Below are 15,724 nucleotides of genomic sequence, written 5' to 3' on the forward strand. Positions count from 1 at the left end.
TGGGTTTAGTAGACGGAAACTGAAAGAAGCTCGTCGTATATACATATACATACATATATATGTGTGTGTGTGTGTGTGTGTGTGTGTGTGTGTGTGTGTGTGTGTGTGTGTGTGTGTTGCGTATATGTATTTGCTTGTCTGTATTTGTCCCCCCTACCATCGCTTGACAACCGATGCTGGTGTGTTTGAGACCCGTAACATAGCGGTTCGGCAAAAGGAGTCGATAGAATAAGTACTAGGCTTACAAAGAATAAGTCCCGGGGCTGGTTTGTTCGACTAATGGTGGTGCCCCAGCATGGCCGCAGTTAAAATGATTGAAAGAATTGAAAGAATAAAAATCCCGAGGATACAACAGTATATATATATATATATATATAATATATATATATATGGAGAGAGAGAGGAGAGAGAGAGAGAGAGAGAGAGAGAGAGAGAGAGAGAGCTGGAGAGAGAGAGAAGTATCCAGAAGACCCAAGATGGCAGGTGAGGCTATGCAGGTGCTACGGGAGGACTGTAGTTAGACTCTCGGTTCGATAATAATACAAGTAAGGAGTCTAATGCGGGTCCTGTGTGAGCATGTATATGTTAAATGAAATGAGACAGCAAAACTAAGGCTGCATGGAATTTTTAGGACATTTATAAAGGGGAAGGTAGTCTTACAGAGTTTTCTAAGATATTAGGGATATCCCTTCACTAGAGACGATATGAGAGAGTTAACTAGAGGGAAATAGTTGAGTTCAACATAAGGAGTTATTCTGGAAAAGGATGGAGATAGGAAGTATAAAGGGAAATAAGAGAATAATAATAAAAGTAAAATATATATATAGGATGTTACAGTTGCAGTTCCAATATTCGAGGAAAGTGCTGTGTAGAATGGGTAGAAATCCTTCTTGACCATGGTATATAGATTCCGATAAGGCGGTGAGATGGCAGAAACGTTAGCGCGCCAGGCGAAATGCTCGGCGGTATTTCGTCTGCCGTTACGTTCTGAGTTCAAATTCCGCCGAGGTCGACTTTGCCTTTCATCCTTTCGGGGTCGATAAATTAAGTACCAGTTACGCACTGGGGTCGATCTAATCGACTTAATCCGTCTGCCTGTCCTTGTTTGTCTCCTCTGTGTTTAGCCCCTTGTGGGTAGTAAAGAAATAGGTATTTCGTCTGCCGCTACCGTCTGAGTGCAATTGAAACAAGTTCGGAAAATATGGTGCAAATATCTATTAAATAAAATAATGGATGTGAAAAATCTCCATTCTCCTTATCATTATTAATATTTTACATATATATATATATATATATATATATATATATATATATATAATATATATATATATATATACTTTAATTTTTTTTCTTTCGTTTTAGTCCCTTTTTCCTTGCTTACTTTTTTTTGTTTCGTTTGTTTTTTTTTTTTTTGGTTTTTTCTTTACACGAGATCTTGTTTCCTTTTCCAACTAGAGGATAATATATTTTACAAGTCCGCGACACTAGTTTTGTGTGTGTGTGTGTGTGTGTGTGTGTATGTGTGTGTGTGTCCGCCGAGGTCGACTTTGCCTTTCATCCTTTCGGGGTCGATAAATTAAGTACCAGTTACGCACTGGGGTCGCTTAATCCGTGTGTCTGTCCTTGTTTGTCCCCTCTTTGTGTAGCCCCTTGTGGGTAGTAAAGAAATGGGTATATAGATTCCGATATATTTTATTACAAGTGGATAGTGTATATGAACTCTTATCGAAATCTATATACCATGGGACCAGAAGCATTTCTACCCATTCTACACAGCACTCTCCTTGGATAATGAAACTGAAACTGTAACACCCTATATATATTTTTACTTTTATTTTTCTTCTCTTATTTACCTTTATACTTCCTATATCCGTCCTTTTCCAAAATAACCCCCTATATTGAGTTCGACTATTTCCCTCTAGGTAACTCTCTCATATCTGATGAAGAGATATCCTTAATATCCCAGAAACAGCTGTGACTACCTTTCTTTTTGTAAAGGTTCTAAAAAAAATTCCACTCAACCTTGGTTTTGTTGTCTCATTTCATTATATATATATATATTATATATATATATATATATATATATATATATATATATATATATATATAATATATATATATATATATATATAATATATATATATTATATATATATAATGAAATAAGACAACAAAACCAAGGTTGAGTGGAATTATATTATATATATAATATATATTATATATATATATATATGTGTGTGTGTGTGTGTGTGTATATATATATATATATGTATGTATGTATATTGAATTATGCTTTGAAATATTTCCCATCAAGATTGTTATCTTTCTAAATCATAATTTGATATTCTATTGTCTGACGGGTTTAGAGTCCACTATCCTGAAAAAAAAATACTAGGTAAAAGAAGAAACGAAACTAAAAATGAAAGATATCTAAAATGTATAAGAAGCGTTATAGAAAATTGAAAAATATTTTAGTCCTTTATCCAAAAATTTCAAACAATGGAATAAATTTTGCTTCTTCCTAATTCGTTTTGACAACCAAGTTAATCAGATTTTAAATATGGAAAGAAACCGCTTATATTCTGTCAAAATATTATTCTTGTGAGAAGACGCACTTTTTTATTTATTTACTTATTTATTTTATTTTATTTTATTTTATTTTGTGGTTCTTAAATTAATATAAGAATAAAACTTGATATGAAAAATTAATATATGAGACATTGCGGGTGGGGTGTGTATGTATGTATTTGAGCATATATATATATATATATATATATACATACATACATACATACATACATACATACATACAAACATACATACATACATACATATATACATATACGTGTGTGTCTATGTTTATATATGTAGATATATATGTTTGTGTATGTATATATATTTAATTGAAAAACAAACTGGAACAGTAAAAATTAATATAAAAAGTATCTAATATTAAAATATATTGTATTTTATAACTCGTAAAGTGTTTTGATTATCGCACTACTTTTGAAAGTAGTGTAACGCCATAACTAATAATAATAATAATAATAATAATAATAATAATAATGCCCTGATGCAGTACCAGGCAGTGGCTCTCATGGCTTCTGATCTTAACTGATTGGAAGTGTTATCATGTACATTGTTTTGTCTTGGTATAAAAGATGGGCTACAGCAAATATTCTGCTCAATACCACAGATTTGCTTGTCAGTTGTTTGACCTTAACCAGTTGAGCATGTCCCTTAGTGGCTGACGATATGTGCATCTCTGATCACGAGCAGAAGTAGTGGGGGAGCATCATAGCCATGTGTTGAGAGGGATTCTTGGGGTTTGAATAGTTCACCTCTGGAAACATGGGTGGTTCTTTCAACATCCTTAAACAACCCTTATTCAGGAACCGTTTGAGCGGGATGGGCTACTCAACCTGAAGAAAATTCTAACTGGGCCCCACCTGCAAGGTCATGTGCTGTTTATCTTGATATGAGATCACCATGTCGCGCACATATGGTTGTGATGCATGTGCCTGGTGTACCTTTATCAGACGGGTAGTCATGATGGGTATATTGGGCTTCGTATATTTTACCCCAGTGTCACTTTGATGGCATGAACTGCTCTCTCACTCAATAATAATAATAATAATAATAATAATAATAATAGTAGTAATGGTTTCAAATTTTTCACAAGGCCAGCAATTTCGGAGTAGGTTTGAAGTCGATTACATCGACCACCAGGGTTCAAATGGTACTAATTTATCGACTCCGAAAGGATGAACAGCAAAATCGACCGCTGTGGAATTTGAACTCAGAATCAAAGACGGTCGAAGGTGGAAAGTGAGACAGGTACTAAAAGGAAAAGCGAAACTTCCCAAACCAAACATCACTAAAGAAGAAACGTTCGCTATCAAAAGACTACAGAATGATAATTCCATCATAATAATTCCAGTAGACAAGGAAAATGCTACAGTGGTGATGAACAAGTCTGACTACTCGAAAAAACTGGCAAGTCTTATAAGTGATGGGAACTACAGCAAAGTAAAGAAAGGCCTTACTTTGAAAACAGAGAGGAAGTTGTCACAGATCTTAAGCAAGAAGATCACTTTACACCAATGAAGTACAGACAACTGACTGAACACTACAGTAAGCTACCACACATGTACGGTCTTCCTGAGACTCACAAGGATGGTATTCCATTAAGACCTATAGTGAGTTGTAGAGGTTCAGCATGTCATCCACTGAGCCGCTTCCTTGTGGATATAATCAGTCCATGAGCAGGGAAGTCAACATCGTACGTGACGAATTGCACCCACTTCACAGAATTGATCAAAGATACACCCATTGAATCCAACCAGATGGTGAGTCTAGATGTAATAAGTCTGTTCACCAAAGTCCCAACTGGTGAAGCACTATCAGTGATTGAAGGAAAACTAGTGACAGACACCCATCTAAAAGATCGCACTCGTATACCAATAAGACACTTGATGGAAATGTTGAACTTCTGTGTAGAAACTACCTACTTCAGTCTGAACACTGATATATATCGACAAAAGGAGAGTTTAGCTTTGGGTTCGCCATTATCACCGATAATAGCCAACATAAACATGGAATACTTTGAGAATTTGGCTTTAATATCAACATCACTAAAACCAACCACATGGCTGCGATATGTTGATGGCACCTTTATACTCTGGCCCCACCAGAAAGATGGCCAAGTGCTGTTAGATCATGTGAACTCAATAAAGCCATCCACACAGTTCACAATGGAGAAAGAAAAGGACAATCAGCTAGCATTCCTGGACGTATTAATAACACTCACCAAGTATGGATTCAGGACATCCGTATACCGCAAGCCGACCTTCTATGGACGATACCTCTACTTCAACTCCCATCATCCATACAGTATAAAGAGAGGGATTGCTCAGTGCCTAAAACATCGAGCAAAGAATATAAATAGCGATCGTGATACCCACCACGCAAAAATGATCAAGCTCAGTAACAATCTATTAAGCAACAACTACCCCCAAAAGCATACTCTCCACTCCAATTAGGAAGAAAAGAGAGGATGAAACCGATAGACTGTCCACATTCTGTCTACCCTATGTGAAAGGCATCTTCGAAAAGATACAAAAGATATGCGGCCCGTATGACATCAGGACAGTATTCAAAAGTAATATCTCCGAGTAAAACCACCAATAGAAGAAAATATGACCAAAAACTGCGTGTACTCCATCCCATGCAACTGTGGTAGGTTATACAAAGGCGAAATATGCCACCCCACTCAAAACAAAGGTAGCGGAACATCGCAAAGATGTGACACGGGGAGATATTGATAAATCGGGCAGAACTGATCATGTATGGAGAAATGGAGATCAGCTCCCCCTGTGGGATGAAGTTAAAATAATATACAGAGAACACCACTGGAAAATACGAAAACTAAAAGAAGCAGCACATATGCTAGGACACAACAACCTCTTAAGCAGACCGAGTGCAGATATGAGCAGCATAGGGGAACCGGTATTAAGGAAGGGTAGGAGAATATAAGATTTATAAGCCCTAAAATTTACTCCATAACTGCGCACGGGCATATGGTGTAGTGGTTAACAGCGCAGGCTACTAACCCCAAGATTCCGAGTTCGATTCGAATAATAATAATAACAACAACATCGAAAAATACCTTAGGAATGAGAACCCAGGTTCGAAATTTCCCCTAGACAGCTGATGAAGGGTGGAGGGTATATCAGCCAAAACGTTGTGTTAACAACAAACAAGATGAGGCCAAATATCCGTCAATTGTAAATAATGTACATAACTCCTCATCTTTTAAATACAAACAGTGTGGATTATCAATGAGGTCCACGAAGGGACTTTTCAACTGCTTGGTATATGATTAAATAAGCTTCCGTTATTACCATTGACATTTTAAAATTTGATTTGCGAACTCGTGCATTGAAACAAATTTTGTTTTATATTGGGAGGGTCATTACGATTATAGTAAATACACGCATTGGTTCGATTTTACTTCTTTATTATTAGCCAAATGTTTGGTTATTTAACCAACCAACTCATCGATCGTTTGCTTAATCAGTCAGTTAAACAATCATTCAGTTGTTTGTCAAAGTCCTTTCGCTGAGCTGAGCGAATACTGGTGCAATGTTAAATAACAATTCATTTATTCGATCCTCACCACAAGTTTCCGAAAAACCCTCGTGGGCGTATTTCACAGCAAGACTAAGTAAATAAGGATATGAGTCCCGTCTGTTTATTTATTGATAGACAGGCAGACAACCTTGACAAATTCCTGTTTTCATAGCAATTAAAACCTTACTGGCGCCCTGTAATTTTACTTCTAGTGTCTCACAGAACTATTTATGTTTTCCCTTTCTTAATTCAAAATTAATTCGTTTTTAAGCTACCAACACTTATCCACTTTCGTACTTCATCATCAATTAACCGTAGCATATGTATAGGGAAATGTATGAGAATAGTCGACCATTTATAAGTTACTAATGGGTAGTTTACTGCACATAGATGTATATTATTTCGGACTTGATTACCTCACACACAACTAACTCACTGTGCTGCACGCGTGTGTATGTGTGTCAGGGGGATATATAAATATGAATATATATATATATAATATATATATATATATATATATATATATATATATATATATATATATCATATGTATGTATACGCAAACACATATTAATGTTGCATTTCTAAAACGTGTGTATGTCACACAGAAAATAAATATTTTCTCCTCTTGAACTCTATACAAAATGTAGAGTAGATAATGTGTATATATATAAAATCTATTTATATATATAACTAGCAGTATCGCCCGGCGTTGCTCGGGTTTGTAAGGGAAATAACTATATAAGCATTTTTAGAGAGTTACTTCCCTTATAGATGCCAATTCGGGCTTTCTTAGCCATTTCTGTTTTGGTGTCTTCAAGCCATGAAGTCGTTGTTCTAAAAGAACGCTGGTCTCCTTGACAACGCTTTACGACGTTGATTTCTTTACACTCCCTTCCCCACGGCTTCACGAGGGAGGGAAGAAGGGGGAAAAGCAAACAGGTGCAGGTGTGACTATGGACGCCAACTCCGCCGCCATCGACACACGAAAAATTATGCATTAAAATGGAATAAAAAATGATGTTAAATTATTTTTTAAATCGTAGACTCATTGTAGACGCGCGCTAATACTCAGACGGGCTCGATATGAATCACGACTATAAGATACCCGAATTTGGTTAAACTGCACCGCAAAATGTGGGAGTAGTTAGGAATCTAAATCGAAGGGGACAGACACTCACACAACTACAGTTTTATATATATAGATTAAGATTCGGTTGAATTAGGTACTTAAATTGAGGCACCTTTGTTAGGTCGATCTAATTTGCACACCCAAACAATATCAGGTGAATATTGAACTCTCTACAGAAGTGTTTGCATTTAATATTCTTGCAGTGTATGCAGGTAGTACGACCCAACTTAGTGAAGAGATCCGCTATTGGTTGTTCAGACATGTTCTTTAAATAAAAATACAAAAATACTTTCTATAAAATTTCCGAAGAGCAGATTCCAGGATAGGTGAATAAAATATAGAGTAACAAAGGTGTACAGGTGTCAATTCATTGCATTTGTTTCAAGCGACACCTTTAATTGATTAATGAAAACATTACATCATTGCAAAGAAACCGTTTTTCTCAGTCGAAACGAAGCTCAAATATTTACATTTTCATATTTCAGCTTCGTTGATGATACGAATATATCAAAGCAGTTGGTTTGTCCTTAGTGTTTCAAGTCTATGCAGTCAGCTGACAAAAACGGTTTCTTTGTAATGATGTAATGTTTTCGTTAACCAATTAAAGTAGTCACTTGAAACGGCCGTAATGAATTGACACCTGTGCATCTTTGTTACTCATTTACACATACATGCATACATATATATATATATATATATGCGTATAAATACACACACATACTCACCTACATATATATATATATATATATTATATATATATATATATATATATATATTATATATACAATATCTTAAATGTTAACTGGCAATAACGTAAGCTTCATGGTCCAGGGATGTAATCTGATACGGATTAGGTCGAGTAGTAGTCCTTTCGCCTCTTTCAGATTGCTTCAGAAGGGCTCGATATGAATCACGACTATAAGATACCCGCTTTTGGTTAAACTGCACCGCAAAATGTGGGAGTAGTTAGGAAAGTAAATCGTAGGAGACAGACACCACACAACCTCACTTTTATATATATAGATTGCATTTACTTTATCAGTCTCAATCATACACACACATGCGTGCACACACACAGCAATATATATGTGAAATTAAATATTATACTTTTTGCTTTCAAAATATATGATCGTTCACAGGGCACCGAGCTGGCAGAATTTTTAGCACAGCGGGCGAAATGCTTAGTGGTATTTCGTCTGCTGTTACGTTCTGAGTTCAAATTCCGCCGAGGTTGACTTTGCCTTTCATCCTTTCGGAGTGGATAAATTAAGTGCCAGTTACGCACTGGGGTGATCTAATCGACTTAATCCGTCTGCCTGTCCTTGTTTGTCTCCTCTGTGGGTAGTAAAGAAATAGGTATTTCGTCTGCCGCTACCGTCTGAGTGCAATTGAAACAAGTTCGGAAAATATGCTGCAAAAATCTATTAAATAAAATTATGGATGTGAAAAATCTCCATTCTCCTTATCATTATTAATATTTTACATATATATATATATACTTTAATTTTTTTTCTTTCGTTTTAGTCCCTTTTTCCTTGCTTACTTTTTTTTGTTTTGTTTGTTTTTTGGGGGTTTTTTTACACGAGATCTTGTTTCCTTTTCCAACTAGAGGATAATATATTTTACAAGTCCGCGACACTAGTTTTGTGTGTGTGTGTGTGTGTGGTGTGTGTGTGTGTGTGTGTGTGTGTGTGTGCACGTGCGTGTGCCCGCGTTTTTGTATAATGTCGTAAGGCAACATTAGGTTTTTCAAGATATCCTCAAACAAGTGATGGCGTTTATTTTTATTTCTTTGTTACTCAAACGCCAAGCATAGACACTGAGGGAGAGTATTTCTTTATATATTTCCAACCATTAGACAAATAGTGTGCTTAACAGAAGACCGTTTGGATCTTTTCGGTTTGAACGGCAGTTTTTTCTAGCGGTGTCATATGAAATTGTCACCCGTAATTTTGACCCTAGTATCGATCCATTGCATTTCAATCTGTTTCAGGGTTAGGGTTAGAGTTAGGGTTAGTTAGGGTTAGGGGTGGGGGAAGGGTATCTATTTTTCTTCAGAAATGTAAATAAACCCAATCTGTTTCTTAAACGAGGGACATATTCATACGGCACAGAATGTTTTCACCTCAATAGACGTCATTGATTGGTTGAAATTGCAGAAATTGAAGAAAAAAAACAACAAATATCTTATAAACTATAGAATTTTCTCAATAAATCCAAGAGAAAAAGATGTTTTATAAACACATTCTACCAGTATACGAAGTTTAAAAGTGTTTAGTTACGTGGAAATTATTTTAAAAAACTGCCGGTCAAACCGAAAAGATCCGACCGTTTCTTGATTAGCTTAACCAAGTCGTTCATCATTCATACATTATATAAATAAAATCAGATGGAAATTTCTGAGTGTGAGATAATCAGAAAAATCCTTTAAAACATTTCTTTATAGCAATCTTCCGATATTCCAAAATAACTGACGTTCCTCTATAAATTCCAAGTAAAAAGTGTCAGTAAACGGTGTCGATTTACAGTTGTAACACGTATAATACGTTTCCCGAAGATGTTGTCTCTTCGGAGAAATGTATGTATATCACAATCTTATTTTTCCTCATCATAAAATTTCTAGGTTTCATGGTTTTTTTAGAGAAGGGAAAGAGAACTCACCCCGATATGTATTTTGCGAGACACTGTCAGGGTCATAACCGTGTTTCAGGATATAATTTAACAAGAAATTGTGAGTAATAAATATCAACGAACGAGTAAACGTAAGACGGGTTCATACGGAATAAGACGAACAACATATGATTGAAAACTGAACGAACCTGCCTTATTCCCTGAACTATTTTGCTAAACGATATGTCGTCCATTCTGCACCAGCAATAATATCACGACAATGTACATGAGCTACAACGTATCTCAAAGAATATCTATATAAACAAACGTAATAGATAGATTGATGTCATAAATATAAACATGACGTCTGATTGGCAACTATCAATAAGAACACAATTTATTAATTACTATAGTTGCTATGTTTAGCTTCATATTACCCCTGATCGAGTAGATTTAGCATCAAAGGCTTTCCATCTGTAATTACCCTACTTTTCTTTTTTTTTTAAATCTCTATCTCTCTATATATATAAAGCTGAAGTTGTCTGTGTATGGCAGGTTTGGTAGCTATCAACTAACACTATCTCCTCCGAGACCCTGCGGCGCAAGTTGACCAAAATTGAGTGTATGACAGAAGAAGGTTTGCTCTTCCTTCCGTAGAAGAGAAAATTCAAATCGGACCGTGTTAAAACCAAAAATTATTTACATCAAAAAGGTGCTTTTTTTCTTTGAAAATCCCTATTTTTTACGATTTTTTGACTACTGTGTCACCATTTTTCAGTGTATTTCAACCAGAAAAATGTTCACTTAAAGAGAATAACAAGCTACATAATGCAAAAGTTTTACTTTTCAAAAATTCCAATTCTAAAGAGTGGAAACAAACCTGAGCAACGATACTGCTAGTAAAAGTAATGTTTTCCAGGTTACGTGATTTAATATACGCTATTTCTGTTTGTTTGTTTGTTTGCAACAATAACACTTAATTTGACAATAGACTTCAGTGTTTAGTGCAAATTGTTGGTTTCATTTTGTTGGCCAGTATTTCACTGTAACCGACATTGGTGACTGTAAATCCCTTTCAAAAATGATGTTCCAGTATAGGCCCTTTTGAGTCCCAAAAGATGGTTTGCATCGCTTTTCCTGAGGAAGGTTGAGTCTTGAGTTTCTTTTCGCTGATGATTCCGGGTGTTCCCACTCCATACTCCACCTTTTGGATTCTGACTCAAAGTGATGGGACCAATCTCATCAACCGTGACTATTCTCTTCTAAAACGTGTTGTCTTCATTGATGTAGCGATCGAGCAAGTGTTAACAGCTCCCCACATGATTGTGCTTATGCTCTTCAGTAAGCTCTTTTGGCACTCATCTCGCACAGACTTTACAGAAGCGAAGAGCTTATAGATGATCTCATTTGCAGAGTCCTGACTAATTTTCAGAGAACATGCCACCTCGTTGATGGTTACTCTTCGGTTTGACAGAACCATCTGTCGAGCTTGCTTACTCTTCACATCAATGGTGAAGGTTGATACACGCCCTCCCTGTTCGTGTATCATGCATGTTTAAACCTCTCGTGTATCACACTTTTTAAACTTCTCGATCCACTCATATAGACTTCTTCACAGTAGAGCGCTGTCTCCGTTTGTAATGAAATGGTTAGTCCACTTTACTCAGTAAGGAGCTTAAGGCCGGTTTCCCGGTGTCTCTGTCGTATACATTCCTCCCTGGATAGGATGCTGAACAGTCGCTGATATACTCATTTTTACCAGCTGAATGAACTGGAGCAATGTGAAATGAAATGTTTTGCTCAAAACAACACACCACCCGGTCCCGGAATCGAAACCACCATCTTACAATCATCAGACCATCACTCTAACCACTAAGCTATACACCACCACATTGAACTGAAAGCGTGCAGTGAATTTCAGCCCAGGCACACCTTCAGACGAGAGAAATCAGATTACTGATCCCTGTTCTTCGATGGTGCTCATTGCTAGTGGAGTAGCCATACTCTTTTACTCTTTTAGTTGTTTCAGTCATTTGACTGCGGCCATGTTGGAGCAATGTCTTTAGTCGAGCAAATCGACCCCAGGACTTATTCTTTATAAGCCTAGTACTTATTCTATCGGTCTCTTATGCCGAACCGCTAAGTTACGGGGACGTAAATACACCACCATCAGTTGTCAAGCGATGTTGGGGGGACAAACACAGACACACAAACATATACACACACATACATATATATATATATATATATACATATATACGACGGGCTTCTTTCACTTTCCGTCTGCCAAATCACTCACAAGGCTTTGGTCAGCCCGAGGCTATAGCAGAAGACACTTGCCCAAGGTGCCACGCAGTGGGAATGAACCCGGAACCATGCGGTAGTAAGCTTGCTTACTACTTACCACTCAGCCACTCCTGGCCATGTTTACTTTGTAACACAAGAAAGAAAACTGGAGCAATTAAGGTCAAATCTCAAGTACCACCTTTTAGTGCGTGAGCCGTGAAGGTTGTGCGGCCAACCTGAAGAAGGGCGTTAGCGAAAGTGTTGATAACTTTAGACTTACCTTTGGACATTGAATTATATTCCAAATTCGTTTAATATTATATTTTAAAGATCAAAGTTTTTGTGAAAAACTACGTGAATAGCCATTTGAGTGCCCACGCAAAGCCTAAAATTATTTTTTTTAATATCAATCTAAAGGTAGAAAAAATTGTAATAAATCAAGAATTCTTGTTGTATGGTATTTGATATACCTGTATTTGTCTATGTTGTTCAAATGCATGCCACTGACCTCTCTCAGTTATTTCTCTTAACACCTTTTTGTTTAAATTATGCAAATTATCTAGTCCTTTATGGGTTCTACACTTTTTGTATAAGTCTAAGTCCCTTGGCTTCTTGAGTTAAGTTTGGATAATTGTCATGCTGATGATTCCAATTGAGGTAGAAACACATGTCTACGACTGTCCTCTTGTCTCCAGACAACAAACATCTCCTTTTCCTTAATGGTATATCAACTTTGGAAGAGTTTTGATTTCAGAGATAACTTCCCCTTCTTATGTGGAGCTGGTCTGAATTTGCCTTTTGGTAATTATGATACGTTTTCTTGAGGAGAAGATAATTTTGATTAATCAAGAATGTCGTACGGTATTTGCTACACCATGAATGTATATGTGTGCCTGGAATTTTTATTCGTTTCAGTCAACTGGACAGCAACCATGCTGCAGCAGTGCCCTGAAGTATTTTGTCGAAGAAATTGACTCCAGTATATATTCTATTGGTTTGCTTTGCAAAATTGTTAAGTTATGAGGACATAAACAAACTATCACCAGTTGTCAACTAGCAGGTGGGGTAACAGACATATACACATAATACACTCATACATACACACATGCATACATACATGCATGCACACACATACGTACATGCATACAGACACACACATACATACATATATACACACATATATACATACGCACATACATACACACGTACGTACGTACATAAATACATACATACATGCATACACTCACATACATACGCATATACACATACATACACATATATATACATACACATACAGACAAACACATGCGTACATACACACATACACATACATATATTCACACATACCTACATACACACATACACACACTCACATACACACACATACATATATACATACATACATATATACATGCATACATACACACACACATACACACACATACATACATATACATACATACATACATACATACATACATACATACATACATGCATACACACACGCATACATACATACATACATACATACATACATACATACATACATACATACATACATACATACACGATAGGATTCCACATAGATTCCATCAACCAAATTCACCCAGAAGGTATTGATCGACCCAGAGCTATAGCAGAAAACACTAGCCTAATCTACCATGCCTTGGAACTGAACCTGAAACCATTCTCTAGAAAAACCCCGCCGCCGTGGTGATCTCATTCTCGCTCACATCATCATAAGCAGAAAGCGTAACCTCTCGAAAGAGCTGTTCTTCACTCCTGCTCCAGAGCGTCGGCTGCGGGGTCATTCCGAAAAGCTCTACTTGCGACGATTTCATCTCAATCGAAGGAGAGGAGCTTTCTCCGTCCGGGTTGCGGATCCGTGGAACAAGCTACCAGACGAGATGGTGAAGATGCCGACGACCGCTTTGTTCAAAGTCTCCCTTGACCTCAAGTGGCCTGAACTCTTTACATGAACACCACCCTGTACTTAACTCCATGTCCCCTACATGGCCTTGCTATTTGCTTTTGAGCCAAATCAACTAACTAACTAACTAACTAAAAGGCCATCCTAACGTGATAGTCACCATAAGACTCAATATCTTTGTAAGCGAAATTAGCTTGTTAGTATATTTTCATATATTTCGTACTATTTTCAATAAGTGCTCTAATATTTTGTTCAGACTGACAATACCACATATGTGTGTGTATACGTAAACAACAGTGTACATATATTAGTAGGTCAAGGCAGCCAACTTCCACAACCACAAAGGACAAAGCTGACATTATGCATATCATGATTTTTGAGGACTGCCAAATTTCAGTTAAAATCATAGCTGAAATGCTGGGGGTTTCCCGTGAAAGTATTGGACATGAGAAAGTTTTCCACAAAATGGGTGCCGAAATGCATGAACGCAGATCAGAAATATATCAGAGTGATGACACCAAAGGCAATTTTGGGCCAGTTTGCAGTGGGAGAGGCTGATTTTATGACTCGTTTAGTTACCATGAATGAAACTTGGTTTCATCATTATAATCCCATCACCAAGCAGCATTCAATATAGTGGCACACAGCAGATTACCGGGTCCCAAGAAGTTTCGGGTCTAAAAGTCAGCTGGAAAGATTCTGGCTTCAATGTTCTGGGACAAAGATGGAGTACTCCTCATAAAATACCTATTTCTTTACTGCCCACAAGGAGCTACACACAGAGGGGGAAAACAAAGACAGACAAATGGATTGAGTCGATTATATCGACTCCTGTGCGTAACTGGTACTTATTTAATCAACCCCGAAAGGATGAAAGGCAAAGTCGATCTCGGCGGAATTTGACGAAATACCGCTAAGCATTTCGCCCGACGTGCTAACGTTTCTGCCAGCTCGCCACCTCATAAAATACCTGCCAAAAGGTCACACTATCAATTCAGAATACTACTTGTGTCTGTTGGATGAACTGCGTGAGTCTTTGAAGCAGAAACACCATAGAAAGCTGAGCCGTGGTGTACTGTTTTTGCAGGACAATATGCCAGCTCACATATCACCTGAAGCTTTACGGACAATACACAGCTTTAGCTTCAAACTGGTAAGTACTCACCTTACTCTCCTGACGTGGCCCCCTCTGGCTATCATTTCTTTCCACAACTGAAGAAAGGACTCAAAGGAACAAAATTTCACTCTGAGACCTGGTTAAAGGCCCGAATTTCCTAGTTCTTTTTACAGAGTTTAGAAAAACTGAAGGACTTCTGAAATAAGTGTGTGAATCTGAGAGGGTAATATGTTGAATAAAATCATAATTGATTGATCATCCTTATTTTCTTTTACCCAAAGCCAGGAACTTTTCAGCACCTCCTTGTAGTACATTCCATAGGACCTCCCAAAACTAGATACCAAATATGTACACATTGTCCAAGGCTAATGAGGTTACCTATAAAGAAAACCAAACAATACCAAAGTAAGTATCCCCACAAGCTAAGAATCCACAAACACTTTCCACTTTACAATAATGAAAGACAACACACATACATACACATACATACACACATGCATACACATATATATACATAC

General features: G+C 37.0%; 1 protein-coding gene across 1 annotated transcript in view; it reads right to left on the reverse strand.

Annotated features, from left to right (window-relative positions):
• The window catches only part of LOC118763689, a 36,228-nt gene extending 26,054 nt beyond the window's left edge, over positions 1 to 10,174 (reverse strand). The window contains exon 1 of the mRNA XM_036503463.1: positions 10,083 to 10,174. Coding sequence (XP_036359356.1) covers positions 10,083 to 10,127 — 45 coding nt within the window. The 5' untranslated portion in view covers positions 10,128 to 10,174. The remainder of the gene's footprint in view (positions 1 to 10,082) is intronic.
• Positions 10,175 to 15,724: the final 5,550 nt, after the last annotated feature.

The sequence above is a fragment of the Octopus sinensis genome, linkage group LG1 (genome assembly GCF_006345805.1).
Source record: "Octopus sinensis linkage group LG1, ASM634580v1, whole genome shotgun sequence".
NCBI lineage: Eukaryota > Metazoa > Mollusca > Cephalopoda > Octopoda > Octopodidae > Octopus > Octopus sinensis.